At 46.2% G+C, this 18,112-nt stretch overlaps 1 protein-coding gene across 2 annotated transcripts in view; it reads left to right on the top strand.

Moving 5' to 3' along the window:
* Window positions 1-18,112, top strand: part of LOC148183983 (uncharacterized) — a 156,235-nt gene that overhangs the window by 111,752 nt on the left and 26,371 nt on the right. For both annotated transcript variants that reach the window (XM_088057897.1, XM_088057898.1), the window contains one exon: window positions 14,717-14,826. In XM_088057897.1, the coding sequence (XP_087914023.1) occupies window positions 14,717-14,826 (110 nt within the window). The remainder of the gene's footprint in view (window positions 1-14,716; window positions 14,827-18,112) is intronic.

The raw sequence follows: 18,112 nt of genomic DNA, 5'->3' as shown, positions 1-18,112 counted from the left end.
TCTGTGTGCCTGTGATACATCCTCCAAAACACCATCAGTCTCTGACCTACTTTTGTCTCCAACAAAACCTCTTCCATTCTTATTTTTCCTGCTCCTTGCCCTGGTTTTCAGCTTGCTTTCCATGCCATGCCTCTACAAGTACATTCAAGGCTTATACAGGTTTTATTGATGTTTTCTTGTAAATATGGGTTTGGGCTGCAACCCACCCATTACACATTCAAAGGGTGCTTTATTGATAAGTCTCTCCAAATCATAAGAAAAATCAGCTGCATGGTACTCTTTTATTTTCTTCTCCAGAGATCTGCTTGGACTCCCTCCTGGGCTGTGCCAGTGATGGGGGCTGCCTGCTCCCCACAGACATTTAGGGGAGCTTTAAGGCTTTCCTAAATTGATTTTTATGTCCCATGAGCTCTGTGAAGCAGGGGGCTGCAAAAGCATTGCACCTTAGAGTGGGGATGCACGGGGCTGCCCTGCATCTCTCCTGTGAGATCTGTGGTGGGACTGGCTGTGCCAGGGGCCGAGCAGCCCTGCTGCTGGCATCCATGCAGCCCTGCAGTTGGCATGCATGCAGCCCTGCTGCTGGCATGCAGGCAGCCACACCAAAGAAAACACTGCAGCCAGCTCTGTCTCCAGAGCAGGAGAGCATCCCCTGAGCCAGCAGAAGCAGTGGCTCACATCTGTTCAGACGGCCACACGAGCTGCACAGCCTTAACACTGCTGCTTCTCATTTATTCACCTGCCTTTTTTTTCTTTTTCCCCCTCCACCCTCTTGCAGACGGATTTCCCTCAGACAGGACCTCCCTGTGGCCGTCTCTGCCCATGGTATTCCCTCTGCTGAGTTCTAGGCCTTGCATAGGGGTGGGCTGGGGGCTGAGTTTGCCCGAAAGGCATTGCTTTGTACCTACCAGATGTGCTGAATTTCTCACTCTGGCTCCCTCTGAGAAGCCCCCTGCTTCCTATTGACCTTGCTGTAATTTAGATTCTCAGCCTTTTGCCAGTCCCTGCAGCTGATTTATTCTCCTGGTGTTTAATGCTGGATTTGCCTCTTTGGAGAAAGGTTATAACCACCTTGGAAATGCTTGCAGAGCTGACATTCTCTCTTTTTTGTTATTTTTTTTTTTTTCTCACTCCTTGAGAGCAAACTCCTGTTATGGTATGTGGTAGCCTGCAGTTCCCCAGCTAGCAAATTCTCTGCTGGTCAGGTCTCTATGTGAGCATTTGCGTTCTATCATTAAGCCTTTAGAGATCTTGCCAGCCACTGGTTTGGCATCCAGTCATTCTCAGCAGGACTGGTTGCCTGTATCCTGTCTTTAGCTAATGCTCTGTCAACCACAGGGGAAACTCAGCCAGCAAGATCTCTATCAGCCTTTCAAGGACCAACCGTTCTGCCATGTGGACTGAAGTCGTGTGCTCTGGCCTGATCTATTTATTAAAGAGCTCTGCCAATCAGCAGACCTTGTCAAAAATAATGTTCCCCCTTATCCTCTCCCTCCTTCCTGGAAAATGCTGGTGTGAGTGACAAAATGTTTGTTTTCATTAGCTTATTCCATGGAAATTTACAGGTTCTGTTGGAAATTGAAAGATACGTTTTCAGCTGCTGAAGATCTTTCACTTTAAGACTTTTCAGATTTCCAATAAAAGAAAAATAATTGAAAATTTTCAAGGAAAGGCACTAATCACTGGTTAACACATGGATTTCACTGAATCTCAGCTTTCCAGCAAGACTGCTCTTTGCTTAGGTTCACTAGTGATTGAATGGTTTTCCTATCACAGAGGTGCTCCTGTGGGATGGTGCTGTGGCTTGCTCTGGCCCAAGTTGCCACCTGGTCTTCTAGGCAGTGTTGGCTACCTCTTACCACCCCCGTTATCGTCCTGCATTGATGGTTGACTTGACACATACAAAAATGGCCTTTTTTCTTGATGGAGTATGCTGGCTGTCTGATCATCTAGATGGCTTTCAAGCATTGTTTCAGAAGGAGTGTGTTTTGTTTGGAAGACGGTAATTGTAATTGTGGGGCTTAAATTCTTCTTTGTGTGTCAAAGATCTTGATCATTGTTTCTTTCTTCCTGTGTGGACTAGGTATAGTCATATAAGCTATAACCAGAGTCTTCGTCATTCCTTTGTGTTTGGGGGACCACATCTGAATGGAGGGGGAACTGTCCTAGACACTTCAGACCCAACACAGAGGGTTTCACTTCACTTCATCTTAAGATGTATAGAAATCTGTGACAAAACCAAGCAGTTCACACAGGTATCTTGCATTTTGATGACTACGTGATCCTCTCTTGCTCATCTGAACACATTTGGCCCTGCCTTCCTCTCCCATCAGATATTTACCTGTTCTTAACCTTCCAGACCTGAACACACAAGATCATGTCCTTGTTCCTATCCAGGCTATAGGCTTCCTACTTTATGGACCAGAAAGTGAGGCATTGCATCACATCCAGTTCATTAGGCTCTGCTCTGCTGTACAAGAATAAGGGAAGGTGGAGAGGGTTGACCAAATAAAGCCTGGAATTGCTCCATTAGTGAGATATGCTCACAGAGCCACTGTGATCACCACAATTAAGCTTTAAAGTACTCCAAGCAAATGCTGTTATTAGCTGAGCTCTGAGAATTGCTGTGTGTACGTGTGTGTGTGTGTGTGCATGCACACGCGTGTGTTTCAGCCAGATGCTCTCAAGCTCAGCCTCCTTGAGCTTGGCAGAGAGCTCCTTCCAGAAACTTGGACTTGTGACTTCAATGCCTAGTGGATTCCTCTGAGCTGGCCTCCAGTTTGTCTGGCACATACCAGCAGGCCATTTAACCACAGCTGGATTGGTAGGAGAAAGCTTTGGAAACTGAAGAGCCTTGCCCATCCTTGTTGGCTGGGGGAGATGGGTCTCCCTCTCTTGCTTGCCCAGCTCTGGAGGTGCTGTCACTCCAACACCTCAGTTGTACCGCATAAAGAATCACCAAACAGCTGGTAGGGCAAACACAGGAAGAACGGGTTTTCCTTTGGAGAGTGCAGCTCTGTCAAAACTCCAAATATCTTGAAATATTTTTAGTATGAAAACTGCTATTTTTAAAATCTTGAAACAACTTTTTAAAACTTGGTGTAATAGGTTACATGAAATATAAAGTAAGTCCAACTAGTCTTGTCCAGATTTAAAAAAAAAAAAAAAAAAGAAAGGTGTGGGTTTGTTTTTTTTTTTTAGAATGGAGAATTTAGTAATGTTCAGGTTTTATCCTAGCTTTGAAGAGAACTCTTCTGATCTTGAATGAGTGCAAATTACAGTACCCCACTTCTTTGTGAAACAAAATACTGGCTCACAGTGAAACTTAATGGGAAGAATTTTCTTTAGGATCAAACCCTATTTATGCTGCACAACTGAATCATTCAGTTGGAACTCTCTTACAAAAGCCTAGGTCCCTCACCTGAAAGCAGGAAAAGCCCCACGTAGTTTATGTGACCGATCATGAAACACGCACATTGAGTCAAGCACCATAGCAATGAGGAAAAAGAACAGCCCTGTGGGTAGGGTAGTGGCCTCAGACACGAGACACGGGTTCCCTGTTCCCTGCAAGCGGTCCCTGCGGCCATGGCCCCATCACCTTGTGGGAGATCATCCTTGTTAGATAGCGATTATGGCTTTGGCAGCAGCTCTCATTGTGCCATTAGGACCGATCGAGTGCATCGTGTGCGCAAAGCTCTAGCCTGATGACGAAGGTGGCCCGAGATGATGGAGGTGATTTGGTGCTAGGTATCAGCTCCTTGATTATAAGGAAACGTGCAATCCTCTTGGCTTCTACTACAGTGCATTTTCCTCTTGGCTCCTCGAGGGGAGACAGAGAAATGCCACAGTTAGAAGTCTGCTGGAAGCTCACCAGTTGAGGGGCTGGTGGCACACAAGACCTGACAGACTTGGGAGTGAATAGGAGTAAACCCAGCAAGGGTTAGGTGAGGCCAGCGAGCTTTATTTTTGAAGCAGCACAGAGAGAGGGAAGAAAGGAAGGAGGAAACAGCTGTAAGGACATTTTTGTTGCTGACTGGTCCAAAGGAATGTGTATAAACAGCTTTAGATGTATTTTCCTGAGCATGCTAAGTGTATTTACTCCCTGCTCTAATTGGTCCTGCCTGAAGTTAGCCAGGACTAAGAGTTCCCATGGGAAGTACGCCTCACTGACTCAAACGGTCTGCAGACTGACTGGTGTTCACAGTGCAACCTGTGTTTATGGTGGCTCCCGAGCTGTCCTTTCTCACAGCCTCCTGCTGGAGTGCCCAGGGCCAGTGCAGATTTGGCCCTGCCCAAGGCTGCAGGCCAGGTGGCTTTCCTGCAGGGTGGCAGCAGGGCCTGGCTGGCACCAGTGCTGGATCTGGCAGCACAGGAATAAGGGGCTGTGTCTCCCCCCAGAGAAGGCTGGTCCACATGGCTGAGGCAGAGGATGCTTGAATTTATTTCATGAGCTGGCCGCAGCTCAATTCTTCACTCAATCCAAGCAAGTTGCAGGCAAAGGCTCCATGAGCAGGAAGGTTTTCCTGGTGTGTGCATTGCCATGCAGGCACCAACAACCAAGGGCATGTTTGCACGTGCAAACACCCCTGGATGCACACAAAGTGCTTGTTCCCAGTAAAACCCAGACAGACACTATTTCTGAAGAAAGTGCAAGCAGTCAGCAAAAAAAGGGGGGAAGCACAAACCAGTTTCTCTTTGCAAAATGTCATTTTGATGGAACTGACATTTTTAGCAAAGCCAGTATAAATTTCAATGTTTTGTTTTGTTTGTTTTAAAAAAACAAACACAGAAAATGTCCAAATATGTAATATTGACATTTTCAGAACCAAATGTTTTCCTATTCCATCCTAGCACAGTTCTTAAAATTTGAGTTAACTTTTTCTTAAAAATACTACAAAGAGACCAAAGGAAAAAGAAGGTTTAAGTTCTTCTGAAGTATGTGGGCTTTCCACAAATATTATCTTTTCATTCTGACTCAACACTTGAGCCCATCCCTCAAAGTGAAAATGAGATGCCCTCTTTTGGGAAATGCATGTTTTACTCCACTATCTAAGCCAATTAGTTGTGAAAATGTTTCCAAAGAGCCCTGCCCACGACTGGTGATCTTTTGGGCTTCTGGCATCCTCCAGCCAGCAGACACCTGTAAAATGCGTCCTTGGCAGGGCACCAGCACAACTGCCCTTCCCGTGCAGGGAGCGTCAAGGCAGAAGCAGGTTACAACCTAGGCTGTCACCTTGTCCAAAAAAAAGATAAACCAAAAATCTCATCCAGCAGCTGTATTTATAAAAATTGCTTTCCCTGAAGGTACTTGAGGGCAAGAGATGTTGAGGAAGGGAGATATTCGAAAGGGAAGGGGGAGGGAGTTCCTGGGTGCAGAATGATACAAAAGTACAATGTGGGAGTTGCCACTGCCTTGCTGGTTGCCAAGCCATGGGGCCAGCAGAAGTTGATAGGAAGGGAAGCACTGGTGTGGTTCTGACAGTTTTTAAGCACTGTGTAAACACTGGTGATAAGGATTGATTATGACTTCAATTCTCCTTCATCCATTATATTGCTTTGGATCTACAAAGAGAACCCAGAGTGAGTGAAAAACAGTGAGCAGTGAAAAACTGAGCAGTGGGTTTGAGTTTGGTGACCTTTGGTGGATGCTGAGTTGGGCTCAGGATCTCCAGCAAGGTTTGCTTCATAAACATGCTGAGCCTCTGGCTTCCCTTCTCTTTCACTTCCACCTTTCCTTCAAAGCTCTCTTTCCTTCAGTGTTTCCCAAATTCCACCAGCCTCTGATGTGTTGGACATAGCTCTCAAGACCTGGCATCAGAGCCTCCCCATGTGCCCAGGGGGTGATGCCAGTCACACCTGTCATTCAGAAGAAGATATTGCCCTCAGATTTACCAGGACCACTGAAGGGAACCATCAGCAGCTGAGAGATGGACAAAATCAGCCCCCAGCAGAGACCAGATTTCTGCTCCCAGCAGGAAAACTGACCTTCAGGGAGTGTGGTGAGTAAAACACCAGCAACACACAGTGTCATGCACGATACACATGCCAGCTCTCCAGGAGTTTTCCAGGAGTATTTCCAGTTTCCAGGAGGTTTTCCAGTTTTTATCTCATATAGAAGTTGATGCTCTGAGCCCCAAAGACATCCTATTCAGTCCCTCAGGACATGGGCTTGCTGCCCATGGCCCAAAAATTCTCAGACTTTACAGCTGGCTGGAGGGGTTATGAAAACCTGCAGTAAATCCAGTCTGATTTTGATTTCTTTTTCCTTGAGCTGTTTCTTTCCATGTCTCTTTCTTTATCTTGCTATCCATCCCATGACATCTCTCTCCCCCTTCTCCTGTGGCCCCACACCAGAACCAGCTCCACCCTTCCCTGAGTGTCCCAGTTAGGAAGCAAAAAGGTAACTACGTGCCAGCTAGTACCTTCTTATCTAGTCACAGCATGTTCCCCTAAGGGAATTTTTGGCCTGGGACTGTGTGTGTGTGTGTATATGTGTGTGTTTTATATGCTTTATTTTTATCACAGAAAGGATAGACAGTACATTATGTCTTCAGTCCAGGAGGTTACACACTAGATAAGAGACAGACAGATATACTACAACTGCTCCAGCCTGTGGAGTTGTGTTCCTGAGATAGCACTGGGAATGTAACAGGTAAACTGTTTCCAACCCCCCACATTTGGACAGTGGATTTTGTGTCAACAAATCCAGATCCAAGCAGAGATTTCAATGCTGATGTTCCCTGCAGACACAGAATAAAGTCCACAGTGCTTCCTCCATTTCTGCAACACTTGTACCTTCTCATATGCCTCAGTCTCTCATCACTCCCATCCTATCTACCTCTCCTCTGGCATTACTCTCACCCCCTCTGTCCATCTCCAATCTGGGTGTTTTACGTGGTTCAGTGATCCCTTTGGGCTCCTCCAAGAATATATCCAAATTTAAAAGGAAATGGGGGCTGTGTGGTGTTTAAGCAATAGTGGTGTCAACAACCTCATAGTGGCATCTGTTAACCAAAGCTGGGAAATGAAATAAAACAGAAAAAAGTATTTTGGTATTAAAAGCTAGAATCAGAGATGGTTTATCTCTGCCTACTTCTTGCATCTTTCTTGAAACCAGCTGGGCTAATTATAATGCTGGAGACTGTATACTAGTTTTTAAAGGATTAAGGGTGAGCCACAATAGTGGGTGATCCCCTCTACAGTGATCAACCCAAAAGAAGGATCCCTTTTTATTCAATCATTTCAATAACAGTGTCCTTGCCACGGAACCACAGCTGTGGCAGGCTCCAGTGGCCATCCAGGGTCTGATTCACAAGCACCATCATTCCTCACAAAGCTCAGGGGCACACAGGCACTTCCATGAAGCCATTCAGCAAGGGAGGTGTTGCAGAGCATTTGAGTCATCCCACAAACTCCTGCCCTCCTTCACCTCCCCCCCAAAGCCCCTGTCTTACTCTGTGAAGGTTAACAGCATGCTGCAGCATCACCTTTGGGGATGGTGATGCTGGGTTTATTTTCTCAGGAGAAACAGATGAAGGTGGCACCAGCTACTGCCCAACACTAAAGCTAAATTAGTAAATTTACTGTTCTTTCAAAGCTGAGGGATGTGACAGGGACTGTTTTGGATTTTGATCCAAAGCTTAGCAAAGCTGTGACCTTTGTATCAGCCTGACAATGAGCAATTGCGGCCGTGCTGCCCCAGCATCCATCAAACGCAATGATTTAGTGGCTTGACTGGCACTGCAGAGATAAAAGTCACTGTAACTAAACATTGTCACAAGATGGATGTCTCCCACTTAGAAAATATTGTCTTAACTTAGGCTTTAGTTTTCTGGGTGTTTCTGTGAGGGTCTCATCCTTTACAATTATTACACAGACTTTAATGGATGTATCTTTGTGGCTTACCTGTGAGATAAGATCATGCCATCATCCTAATTTCCAAGTGAGGGGAATAAGGCACCATGAGATTATCAGCAATCTGTAACCACTCCTTGTGTTACCCAGCAAGAACCATGTGAATTTCAGTTTTCCTGATTAGCCTTTTTTGTAGCTCTTTTTGCATATTCAGCATGGCTCTGGCTGCCCCCAGGTCCAGTCCTAAAGTCTGACAACCTTTGCACATCCTATCTTTCATGTCTTGCACTTGGCAACTTGAAATGAGACATATGCAACACACATCTCAAAGCTCTAACTCCCTAACCTGTGTGGGCTTGACATGGCCTTTTTGGTGTCCTGATGCTTCTGTTCATGCCATAGATATTCAGTATACACTTAAATTTAAAGTAAAGCTGGCATCACCCCTGCAGTGTAATTTTCAATGACTCATGTGGAAAGGCTAATTAGGCCATTACACTAACTCGCAGGATTTATAATCACTGCCTATATCAAAGGAATATATCAAACAAATATCAGATTAAGTTGTACCTATGCCTCCCTCGCCTTCCGCAAAACTCCACACTGACTGTTCCATTGCTACTCAGGCAATACAACTGTGGGGCAATGTGTTTTCTCTTCTCAAGTTTCTAGATGAGGAAAACCAGAGAGCCCAGGTCAGCAAAATCCAAGTAATTCTCACAGCCTTCTCCACCTGCATGTGTCCTCAGTCTCAGCCCCCTGCTCAGAGTATGCAGGTTGAGGAGATGAGACAGGAGGATGGTCCCTGCCTCACCACACTCCTGGGTCCAGTTGAACTTCTCTGCAATAACTACACTTCTACTTGAGCCCTTTAGCAGCTTCTCACCTCAACCTCCAAGAGACATGGGCAGAAGGGACAAATTTGGTTTTGATTTTTCCTTCCTTCCAAAGTCCCCCTTTCTGGTTCAGCTTTTGGCACAGCTTTTCTCTGGCTGATGATCACCTTGGACACCAGAACACTTTCAAGGTGCAAATGAAGTTCTGAGCAATGACTTCTGCTACTCTAAATGCCTGTCAGCTAGTTAGAAGTTTCTCCCAGGTCTCCCAGCATCCCAAAGACCCTCCTCACCCACTGTGAGGTTCTCTGTGGCCAGCTCTCACTGTATGGCAGAGCTTTGCTGGGGCAGCACTGTGGAGCTGGCAAACCCACAGCCCAAGTAAGCCTTTCTCCTCCAGCACTTTACAGCTCTGAGACTGTTAAAGCTTGCACATTCCTGAGGCTGAGCATCTCACAGTGGTTTTGGGAACAGGTTATTCTGCCTGCCTCTAGCTTGCTTTTATATTTCCACATTTCCCAGCAGCTCTGCATGGCCAGTAGGAGGGCTGGGGTCTGCTTCTTCCAGTGTGCGTGGTGGGACTGGGTCCCTGCTCTGCCATACAAGCAATAATTTGTTGCTCTCCTTGGTGAGAAGAGACTGGCTGTATGTCTGGGCAGTGGGGCTGGGACCCAGTGGGTGCTCCTGCCAGCCAGAGTGTCAGGCAGGGTAGCATAAATGCTTTCATTTCAGCTGAGCGGTTTTGGAAAAGTGTTTTCTTTTCATTCTCTTTCTAATTTTGGGCTCTGAACTCAGTGCCCAAAACACACATACACCCAAGTCTAAAGTCCAGCAGGCCAAGATACATGTGTCATTATGGGGACTGTACAAACAGGAGCAGGATGGGAGGGAAGAGGAGTCAAACAATGGAGTCTCCCTTCTTTCTGCCCAATATTTATTGTGATTTTCATGTGTTTGTCCCTGGCTACCCTCAGGCATGTCCATGGCAGGTAGGGTTGAGCTGCACCTTCCTTGTTTAAGCCAGATCTCCTCTATTTGACTGTTTTTCCCCTTTTTAAATTAATTTATCAGATTTTCTGTGATGGAAGACAACACAAGCAGCATCCTGTGGCTGCAGCACAGCACACTTCTGTCTGTTTCCAGGCTAATATCACTACACCTCCATCATCTGTGCAGCACAAAAACAGAACCAGATGCACAAAAAAAGGACCAGAGCCCTACGTGGGGATGGGCTGAGGAAACAGCCTACCCATCCACAAACACAGCCACCTCTGCCTGAAGATGTGGCCCTAGGACAAGATGTAACCAGGCAAGTAAAAAGCCAACAATTCATAAATGTTTTGCAGACAGACCTGAAGACATTCTTCAGTTCTAACGGAAAATAATATTTGATGCTTTGCAAGTTAGTAATAATGTATTTTATCCATGTGACTTTTTCTGCAAGGCAGTCAATGATACCACATTATTGATAGTATTCTTTGTACTCTATCCCATGTCCTTATTTGCACCATTTCCCATCTCTTATCCCGAACACTCATGAATTTCTCATTCATTCAGCCACATAGTTAAATGGACAAGAATACAGATCAGTTGGACCTTGAAAATCAAGGGGTTTGTATTTAATATTATTTTCACCTGCGAAGCAAGGCAGTGATATTGGCTGAAAATGGATGCTTCCACAGCAAGTTTCTTCTTTTACACTTCCCCAAAGAAGAGACCCATATCCACCATATGTCATCACCTTGTGTGTTTGCACAGGCACTGGGTACTGAACAGAGGCTGTACTTGCAGCAGTGCACAAAATGTTACATTCAGCATGCTAAAAGAAAATATTAAAATTATCGCATCCTGAGAAGTTGCCTAAATATCCTTAAAATAGATTTTTTTCCATCATTTAGGGTCTCATGCAGAACCCTGGCTGATGCGGTCTGGGAATCTGCTGTTAATTTGCTCATTAGGAGGTGTTTTTATAAGGGCTTTCAGCATTCATGAGTTTTGTGCACCATCTAAAAGACTCACTAAGCTTCCAACAGCAAACTGCATGAGGAGACAAATGCCCTTTTGGTGGATCCCATTGATCCCCTAACATCAGCACTAAATCCAGACTCCCCCATGGTCTCCTGTCAATATGGTGCCAAGGCATGAAGCAAACGCGTTCACATCCCCAGATATGCCATGACTGAGAAGTCCTGGGTTCGGAACAGATCTGCAGGAGCTTTTACCTGTCTATCCCAGGAATGCATCCCACTGCCTGTGCCAGCCTGCGTGTGCGCCAGCAGTGAGTCCTGGGCCGTGACGTACTCGGAGGAGCAATGTGGCTGGGAGTGTGGTGGGGAATGCCGAGGATGCCACGACAGGAAACACGGAGACATAACATGTCCAAGTGGGGTAACTGAGGCAGACGGAGCAGGAATGCGATTATATGACCCCCGCGGGATTTGGCTGAGACGCCAGGGAGTGCTGAGCTCATTCCTCCGTCAGAGGCAGGAAGAGAGCGGAGCAGGTCTTGCTGTTTGTGTTTTATCAGATAGAAATGAACGGCATCAGCAAACATTGTGGTTTGGGAAAAGGTGGATTCCAGCAGCATTCCCCAGCTCCCGCTCGGTGTCCCAAAGTACTAGCAGAGGGAGAGAGAGCAAGTGAAAGGGCACAGGGGCACGCTGATGTAGGAGAGGGACCCACCTGCCATGGCTTGCCAGGAAGCCAGCAGATGCCAGAGGGTCAGGCTATTTCAGTGTGCAGGCTACAGGGCCCTTTTATGAGCTCATTCTTCAATGTGATAAGGAGTTTTCCTTTGGAAAAGTTTCAGGTTTTTAACTTGAAAATACCTCTTTCTCCAAAATAAAACTGTCTGTGGGGAAAAAAAAAAAAGTTTCAGTGTCAGCTAATGCAAATAGTCCCTTGTCAGTGGTTTCAGCTCTGGGGAATCCTGCACCAAAAATATTTTAGGTTCAGTAACAGTATTATGAATATAGACAACATAGGGTAAAAGACCTTGACACCCTAATAATAAATCATCTGAGTGTTATTTTCTAGGTTTTACAGGTAGCTTAAGTGTTTTATGTGAAGCTCTGAGAAAACAAAACTACCAGTCCATCTGTGTAACATGGCTTGGTCATTCCTCTTCTTTTTCAGCCCAGTTTGGGATTATTCAGCCCCTTTGTGCTTTATGCACAACTTCCCAAGTCCTATCCCTTCAACCATGTCCAGCAACACTGGCAAGAGTAGGAGCAGATCTAAGGTGCTAACAGAAAAGCTGGGAATAAAATTTTCAAAGGTTTGGAAAACAGTTCTCATAGCAACTGGTTTGGACTGGTACCTGAAGCATCCCTCATGGCAGATCAGAATCAATAAAGGGGACCTCATCAAAACTCCTTTGCCTCCCAGATACATTTCCTTTGAATGATTCCTACTTTTCCCAGGTTGAACACTTCTCATAGGTTAAATCAAGGTAGCTGTTTTTCCCCTACCTGGCAATACTGGAAGTCTCACATGGGTATCTGAGCAAGAAGTGAGATTGCTCCCAGTCTTCTACGCAATTCAGGAGTCAGGATGTTTATTTAACTTTCTAAACTACATGGACCATGTCAGAGCTCTGAAGTCTGCTGGAATTTCTGAAATGGTTGATAATGGGCTTCAGTTCACACTGGAGAGGAAGATTCAGATGACTTTTGGTGCCTTTGGTGCATTCATATTCCTATCCTTGTCCTTCCTGGTTCTAAACTGTCACCTGCTAAAAACATGCTGAGGTCAGGACTCAGCTGGTGGCCTGGCTGGTGGGAGAAGCAAAAACTGGCCTGCACTTCCCTCTTTTAGCTTTGCCTGAGCTTGGGAGTGCTGACTTTAGTGAAAACTTGTTTTTATCAGTCTTCAAAGCTGCTTGCTTGTTACTCAAGGGGCAGAGAGGCAGTAGACTCCAGCTGGTTAAAGTCACGTCTCTGACCACAGACTTTGACCCCTCCCCAAAATGCTAATTTCTAGTGCCAAACCAAAAAGGTTTGCTCAGCCCCTCTTCCCCTATCCCTACCCCCTCTCTTTGATAAATGTAAATATTGCAACTCTTTTTTTTTTTTTAAATCAATTTATGCAACAATCTTCTCTTGTTATGTAACTATCAATACACATACAATCCAGGAAGACCTCAGAGAACCTTATTTCTTTTTCTTTCACTAACAGACTGACATTCCTAAACAGATGGCTGAAGAACAAACCCAGGCTCCAGGTTTTGGTGCTGAGTTTTACTGTATGGACCCTGGGATGTTTCTGAACTGATTTCTTTGAGAAATGAGGGAATTCCCAGGGATGGTTCTGCTGTGGGCCGTTCTGCTGGCTGTCCTCCTTCCCATGCAGCCACAGCCAGGCAGCCAAAGGATCAGCTGTGAGCACTCCGAGTCCTTTTCCCAGAAGGGTCTGACCCAGGTGGAGGTGAGGGATGGCAGGAGAGGCTGCAATGTGCCTGTGTCCCCAGCAGCCCTCAGCTGAGTTGTGCTATGCAGCTGGATGTGCATTACAGTAGCCCTGAAGTGTCTCTTTCTGCTGACAGCTGAAGCTGACGGTGGACTGGGCCAGACATTGCCTTTGCCCAAGCACCAGTGGGTTTGGCCAAGATCTAAGGCAGGCCTTGAGGCCAGGCTGAGAGAAGAGGCAGGGTTGTGCCCAGCTGTGCAGCCCTTCAGCAGAGAGCCAGCATTTACAACCCTGACCATAGCTGTGCTCCTGCACACAATAGCCAAGAAAACCTGCAGGAACCATAGGCTTGAAACGTGCCCATGGGGAAGATGATTCTCCTCCGGCTTATTAACTCCTGAAAAGATTTTAACCAGGGCCAGCTTGCAAAAAACCCCAACCCAAGCTCAATAATGCAGAGACAAGAAGACCACTGGTTAGCTATAAATAGTGTATCTAGCTACTTCCCTAACCATTGTCCACCCTTGTTAATGGTTAAACACTCCCTGTGTCACTGTTTGCGGTTTCTGGACAATTCAAACTCTTTCAAGTGGGAGGAAGAGTGAAGCATGGAGGGAAATCAACACCAAAGGCCTGCTTGTATTTTACAAGACACCCAATTAAATGGCACCTCAGGTTACCTATAAGTGTCATTTGTTTTCCTGTAAGGGACTTTTATTAGAATTCAGAAATGCATGAATGAACAGAGTTCTTAACCTTGCCTTGAGACTGGTGAATGCGTATTGTGCCTTACTCCCATCCTTCATACTTACGTTTTATCTTTCCCTTATCTCCACACTATCAGAGAGCTTCAGTTTTCTGCTTATTTATCTCTATGGTGTCCTGAGGACTTATGAAAAGAGTGAGATATGACTAACTTGCCCAAAGCTGTGTGTCAGCACAGAGGATTGATGATTTGTTGTCATGGTAGGTGGGTGACCATGAAGTCTTTCTAGAGCACCTCAAATGTCACAGCAGCCCTTTGGCCGTGGGCCCCCACCCTTCTTGCATAGGAGGGGTTGAAGCTGTGCTGGCCTCAGGCCCTCATGGGTCTGGGTGCCCCTTGGCTGCCCATGCATGGCACAGCTGGAGTTATGGGGACTTTCCCTGGCCATGGGGCTGTGGCAGGTAACTCATGGCCCTGCTCAACTACTGATGTCTCAGTCCTTCACCGAGCTGAAAGTGCTGAGAGTAGCAGATCTGCTAAACCAGGTATTTTGCCTCTTGCAATCAGATGTTCAATAAGGATTAAGCTGAATCTACTACCTTAATTTCTTACTTCCTCACTTCCTGCTCCTGCCCAGTGGCCATGACATTCTGTTTGAACCAGGGATGAACCTCCTCTGGTAGATGAAAACCCATATCCAACCTTTGCCTCAGACTTGAACCAAACCTGACTCTTCAGTTGAGTCTGTAAAGTTCTGTCAGCATTTTTTTCAACTTTCACGTTCCTCTGCCCTCTTTGGGATTTGACTAGGAGTAGAGGCACCAAAATACCCTGAGGAATGCTGCCTTACAGTAATTTCTGACCCTGCTGATTAACCAGCTGATTTCTGATTCTGGTTAACTCTGCTCATTTACAGGCCAAAAACCCACCTGGGCAAGATTCAAACAAACATCCAGGCCAGCAGCTTCAAGGGCTCTCACTCAGAAGCAATCGGTCAGAAATCTCTTGGTGGCACCGACATCAAAGGTACAGTGTTTTTCATTGCATGGCCACACCGACGTCACCACTGCAAAGCCTGATGTAGGATGGAATGAGCAGATCCTGCCAGGTTTCACTGCTGGATTTGGCAGCATGCAGAAGTTTTGTGATGAGCTCTACCAGAGGTGAGGTGATGTTGGACAGCTGTACCAGCCCCTCTGTCAGATGTGGCATTCAACAGCCTGACCTCAGCAACAACACTGAGACTTTCTGGGAGTCCATTGCTAAACTGTCATGCTACGTAAATAGCTTTGTGCTTTCTTTTTCTTTCTTTTCTTTTTTTTTTTTTTTTTTTTTTTTTTTCCTTCTTCTTGCTCTTTTATCTGACAGACAGCCTGGTCCATAGAACAGTATGCTGGGAAGATGGGCTGATATGAGTGCTCTTCCATGCAAAGACATCCAATATTTTCTCTTGGGCTGTCTTTCCTATTCCAGTGCTTATCTACTACCATATGCCCCTGCAGGTGCTGCTGTGGTCCTTGTCTTGCCCTGAGAATTTACTGAATCTTGGATGGGCTGAGGGAGGTACGAGGGCATCAGGACCACCCAGTGCATGGCTGGCACATGTCCTTACAGCACTCAAGCATGCGAGCAACAAAACATTATGCAGGAGAGAATGAACCTTTTGCAGACAATTAAAAAAATCAACCAGTGACATGTCAGCCAGCCAGGATGGCTTGAGCAGCTTCCACCTGCCTAGCCCTGCCATTGAGATATGGCCCTTCTTGCACTGCAAGAAATGTAATTGAGGGGCAAGAGGGAAGTGGCGGTGAAAATTCTTACGTTTAACATCTGTTAATGAAAGATCATTTAACCAGTTGCAAAAAGCCAGGGTGGCTTCAGCTTCCCAGACTCGTGGTGCCACAGTACTTCTCATAATTGTGCTTCCTGTAGGATGGCGCTGCTGGGATGAAAGGGCATTTTAGTTTCAAGCAGATTATTGCTTCATAGCACAGGGGATACAAGGACTTTAGAGCTTGAGTCTGAGCTTGAGAGGTCCCCCCATACACATGTCAGATGTCCCAGTCCAGCCTCCAGCCCTCATTCCCTACCACAGCAGCATAAGAACAAACCAGCCAGAGTTGTTGCTTAAAGGGAGAGCTGGCTGATACCATTTTGATGGTGAAGTACATGCATCTGGATGGATGCTGTGTACAGCAGGACCCTCTGTTTCCCGAGAAAGAGATGAAAGATCAATTATGGGGCATGAAAGTGGGGGATTGAGAGAACACTAGATTCCACAGCTCTGCCTCAGGCAAAGAGGCGAGTCCTTAAAGAAGCTGCTTTGCTTCCTTGTTGGTTTTCTTATCCTATTTCTCAGGGGAGACAGAGTCCCAAGGTTATTATCTCCCTGCAAACAGCAGCCACATCACCTCCATCATACTCTGAAAACAGATGAAGATTCCAGGTCCATTGCCTGGTTTCCCTCAGAGAAGATGCCTCATAGAAGCCTCATCAGCTTCTTCATCTCACTTCATAGGAAAATCATGATGGAACACAGCTACTTCTTTATCTCAACTGACTTCTCGTTCTCCCTTCTCCCTCCCTGGAGCTGCCCAGGTTGCCTGTTGGCACCTCCACCACAGTGTCGGTGCCAGTGTGCAGCAGAAGGGGATTTCATCTCTGAACCATGCTGGATTAGGAGGTGGGAGTCAGTACTTTTCTTCCAGCAGATACCATCCAATCTTGACCTCCACCATCCACATCTGTAGGCCAGTGCCCTGAAGCAGTGCTCCTCTTTGACTCTGAAACTTCTACCCAGATGATCATTTTAGCTGGTAAAGAATTTTTCTAACATATGTAGAAACAAAGACCTAGCAAACCAAAATATAACTAGTGCCCAGCTGCCTCTTTATCTGGCTGTGCTTTGTTTGCACAAGCTGAAGAACTTTGTGGTGCCAGGAGGGATGTGATAGAAGTTCTTTGTCTCATAAATTATTTTGGCCCCATCTTCCCCCAGGAGATAGGACTTGAGAGCAAGAGCTGGCAGCATGGGTTCTGCTTCCAGCTTTGGCACTGACCTGCTGCATGACCTTGGACAACTCACTTCACCTCCCCTAAGCTTCTGTTTCCCCTCCTTTCCTTTGTCTGCCTTGTTTATTTGGACTGTCAACTCCTAGAGAAAGGAATTCAGCCTCTGTGGCAGCTTGAAGATTGCATAGCATGACAGGAGCCCAATTGGACTCGCTTCTGGGAGGTACTACAGCAAAAAAGTTCATGATGATGACTACAAACTAGCATTTGCTAAACAATTGTATGGGAGTTTTTGCTTATTAAGTGGCATATGTGAACTAGCAGAACATCTCTGACAGTTCAGAGAGCTTGTCCAGGGACAACAACTGTATTTGTTCCTTTTCCATGGCCACACTGAAGACCATATCTACCAGCCCCATAAATATTGACATCTTCTGCCTGTCCCAGCTGCACAGTGGGAGGAGTGGGAAGCATCTGCCATGGAAAAGGGAATGTTTGTTGGAGGTAATGAGGAAGGCTTCCCATGGAGTCCTCCCCCTCACAAACATCTGGACAGATAACAGCTCTTGTGAGAAAGGTTGAAAGAGCTGTGGAGGCCTCCTGGAAAGGGCAGGGAAACACTCTGCTTTGAAGCTGGTTAGCACCAAGGGCAGAAAGGTGGAGAGAGGCTGTGGGGGCTAACGCAGGCCCTGTCACACAGAAGTCAGGGGTGGAACAGGCAAAACCAAGGCCACTAAAATCTTATGGGGCAGATCATCTTGAGATGAAACCACAAGGGCCTTGATTCCAGAATACACCTCTTTCAGGCAAGTGCTGCAGCTTTGAAATCCATTTTACCCTCTGGACGATAGAAAAAGGTGTGATGAAGGACTTGCCATTGCATTTGTGGCTCTTGAGGAGACTTCATGCTCACCCACTGGCCTCTACTCTGCTCAGAGTCCCCCTGGCAGTGTCACTGCTGTCCCTCAGCCTTCTCTTCCTGCTAAATGACTCACCACTGGTACACAAGGACATCATGATAGGCAAGAATCACATCGTTTGCGCTACATGCCACTCCACAGATATAGCTAAGAGCAAATTGTTTCTCTAACATGCCAAGGATGCTTTCAAAAAACCTCTTACCCCACTACCCCTTTGGCAGCAGCCCTGCAGCTTGACAAACTCCACTGGAACGCTTGTCTGCTTTTAAAATGTCTTCAATGTATTGCATGTATTGGCCTGTCATTGGTTTTCTCAAGCCCCGGCGATACAGAGGGGTCTGCTGGGAGAAGTGTGGAAATCCTTAAGTGATGCTTTCCAG

Source organism: Pseudopodoces humilis, chromosome 7 (assembly GCF_049639895.1).
Source record: "Pseudopodoces humilis isolate 2021_Gansu_Grassland_sample_001 chromosome 7, ASM4963989v1, whole genome shotgun sequence".
NCBI lineage: Eukaryota > Metazoa > Chordata > Aves > Passeriformes > Paridae > Pseudopodoces > Pseudopodoces humilis.
This window is presented reverse-complemented; position numbering and strand designations above follow the sequence as displayed.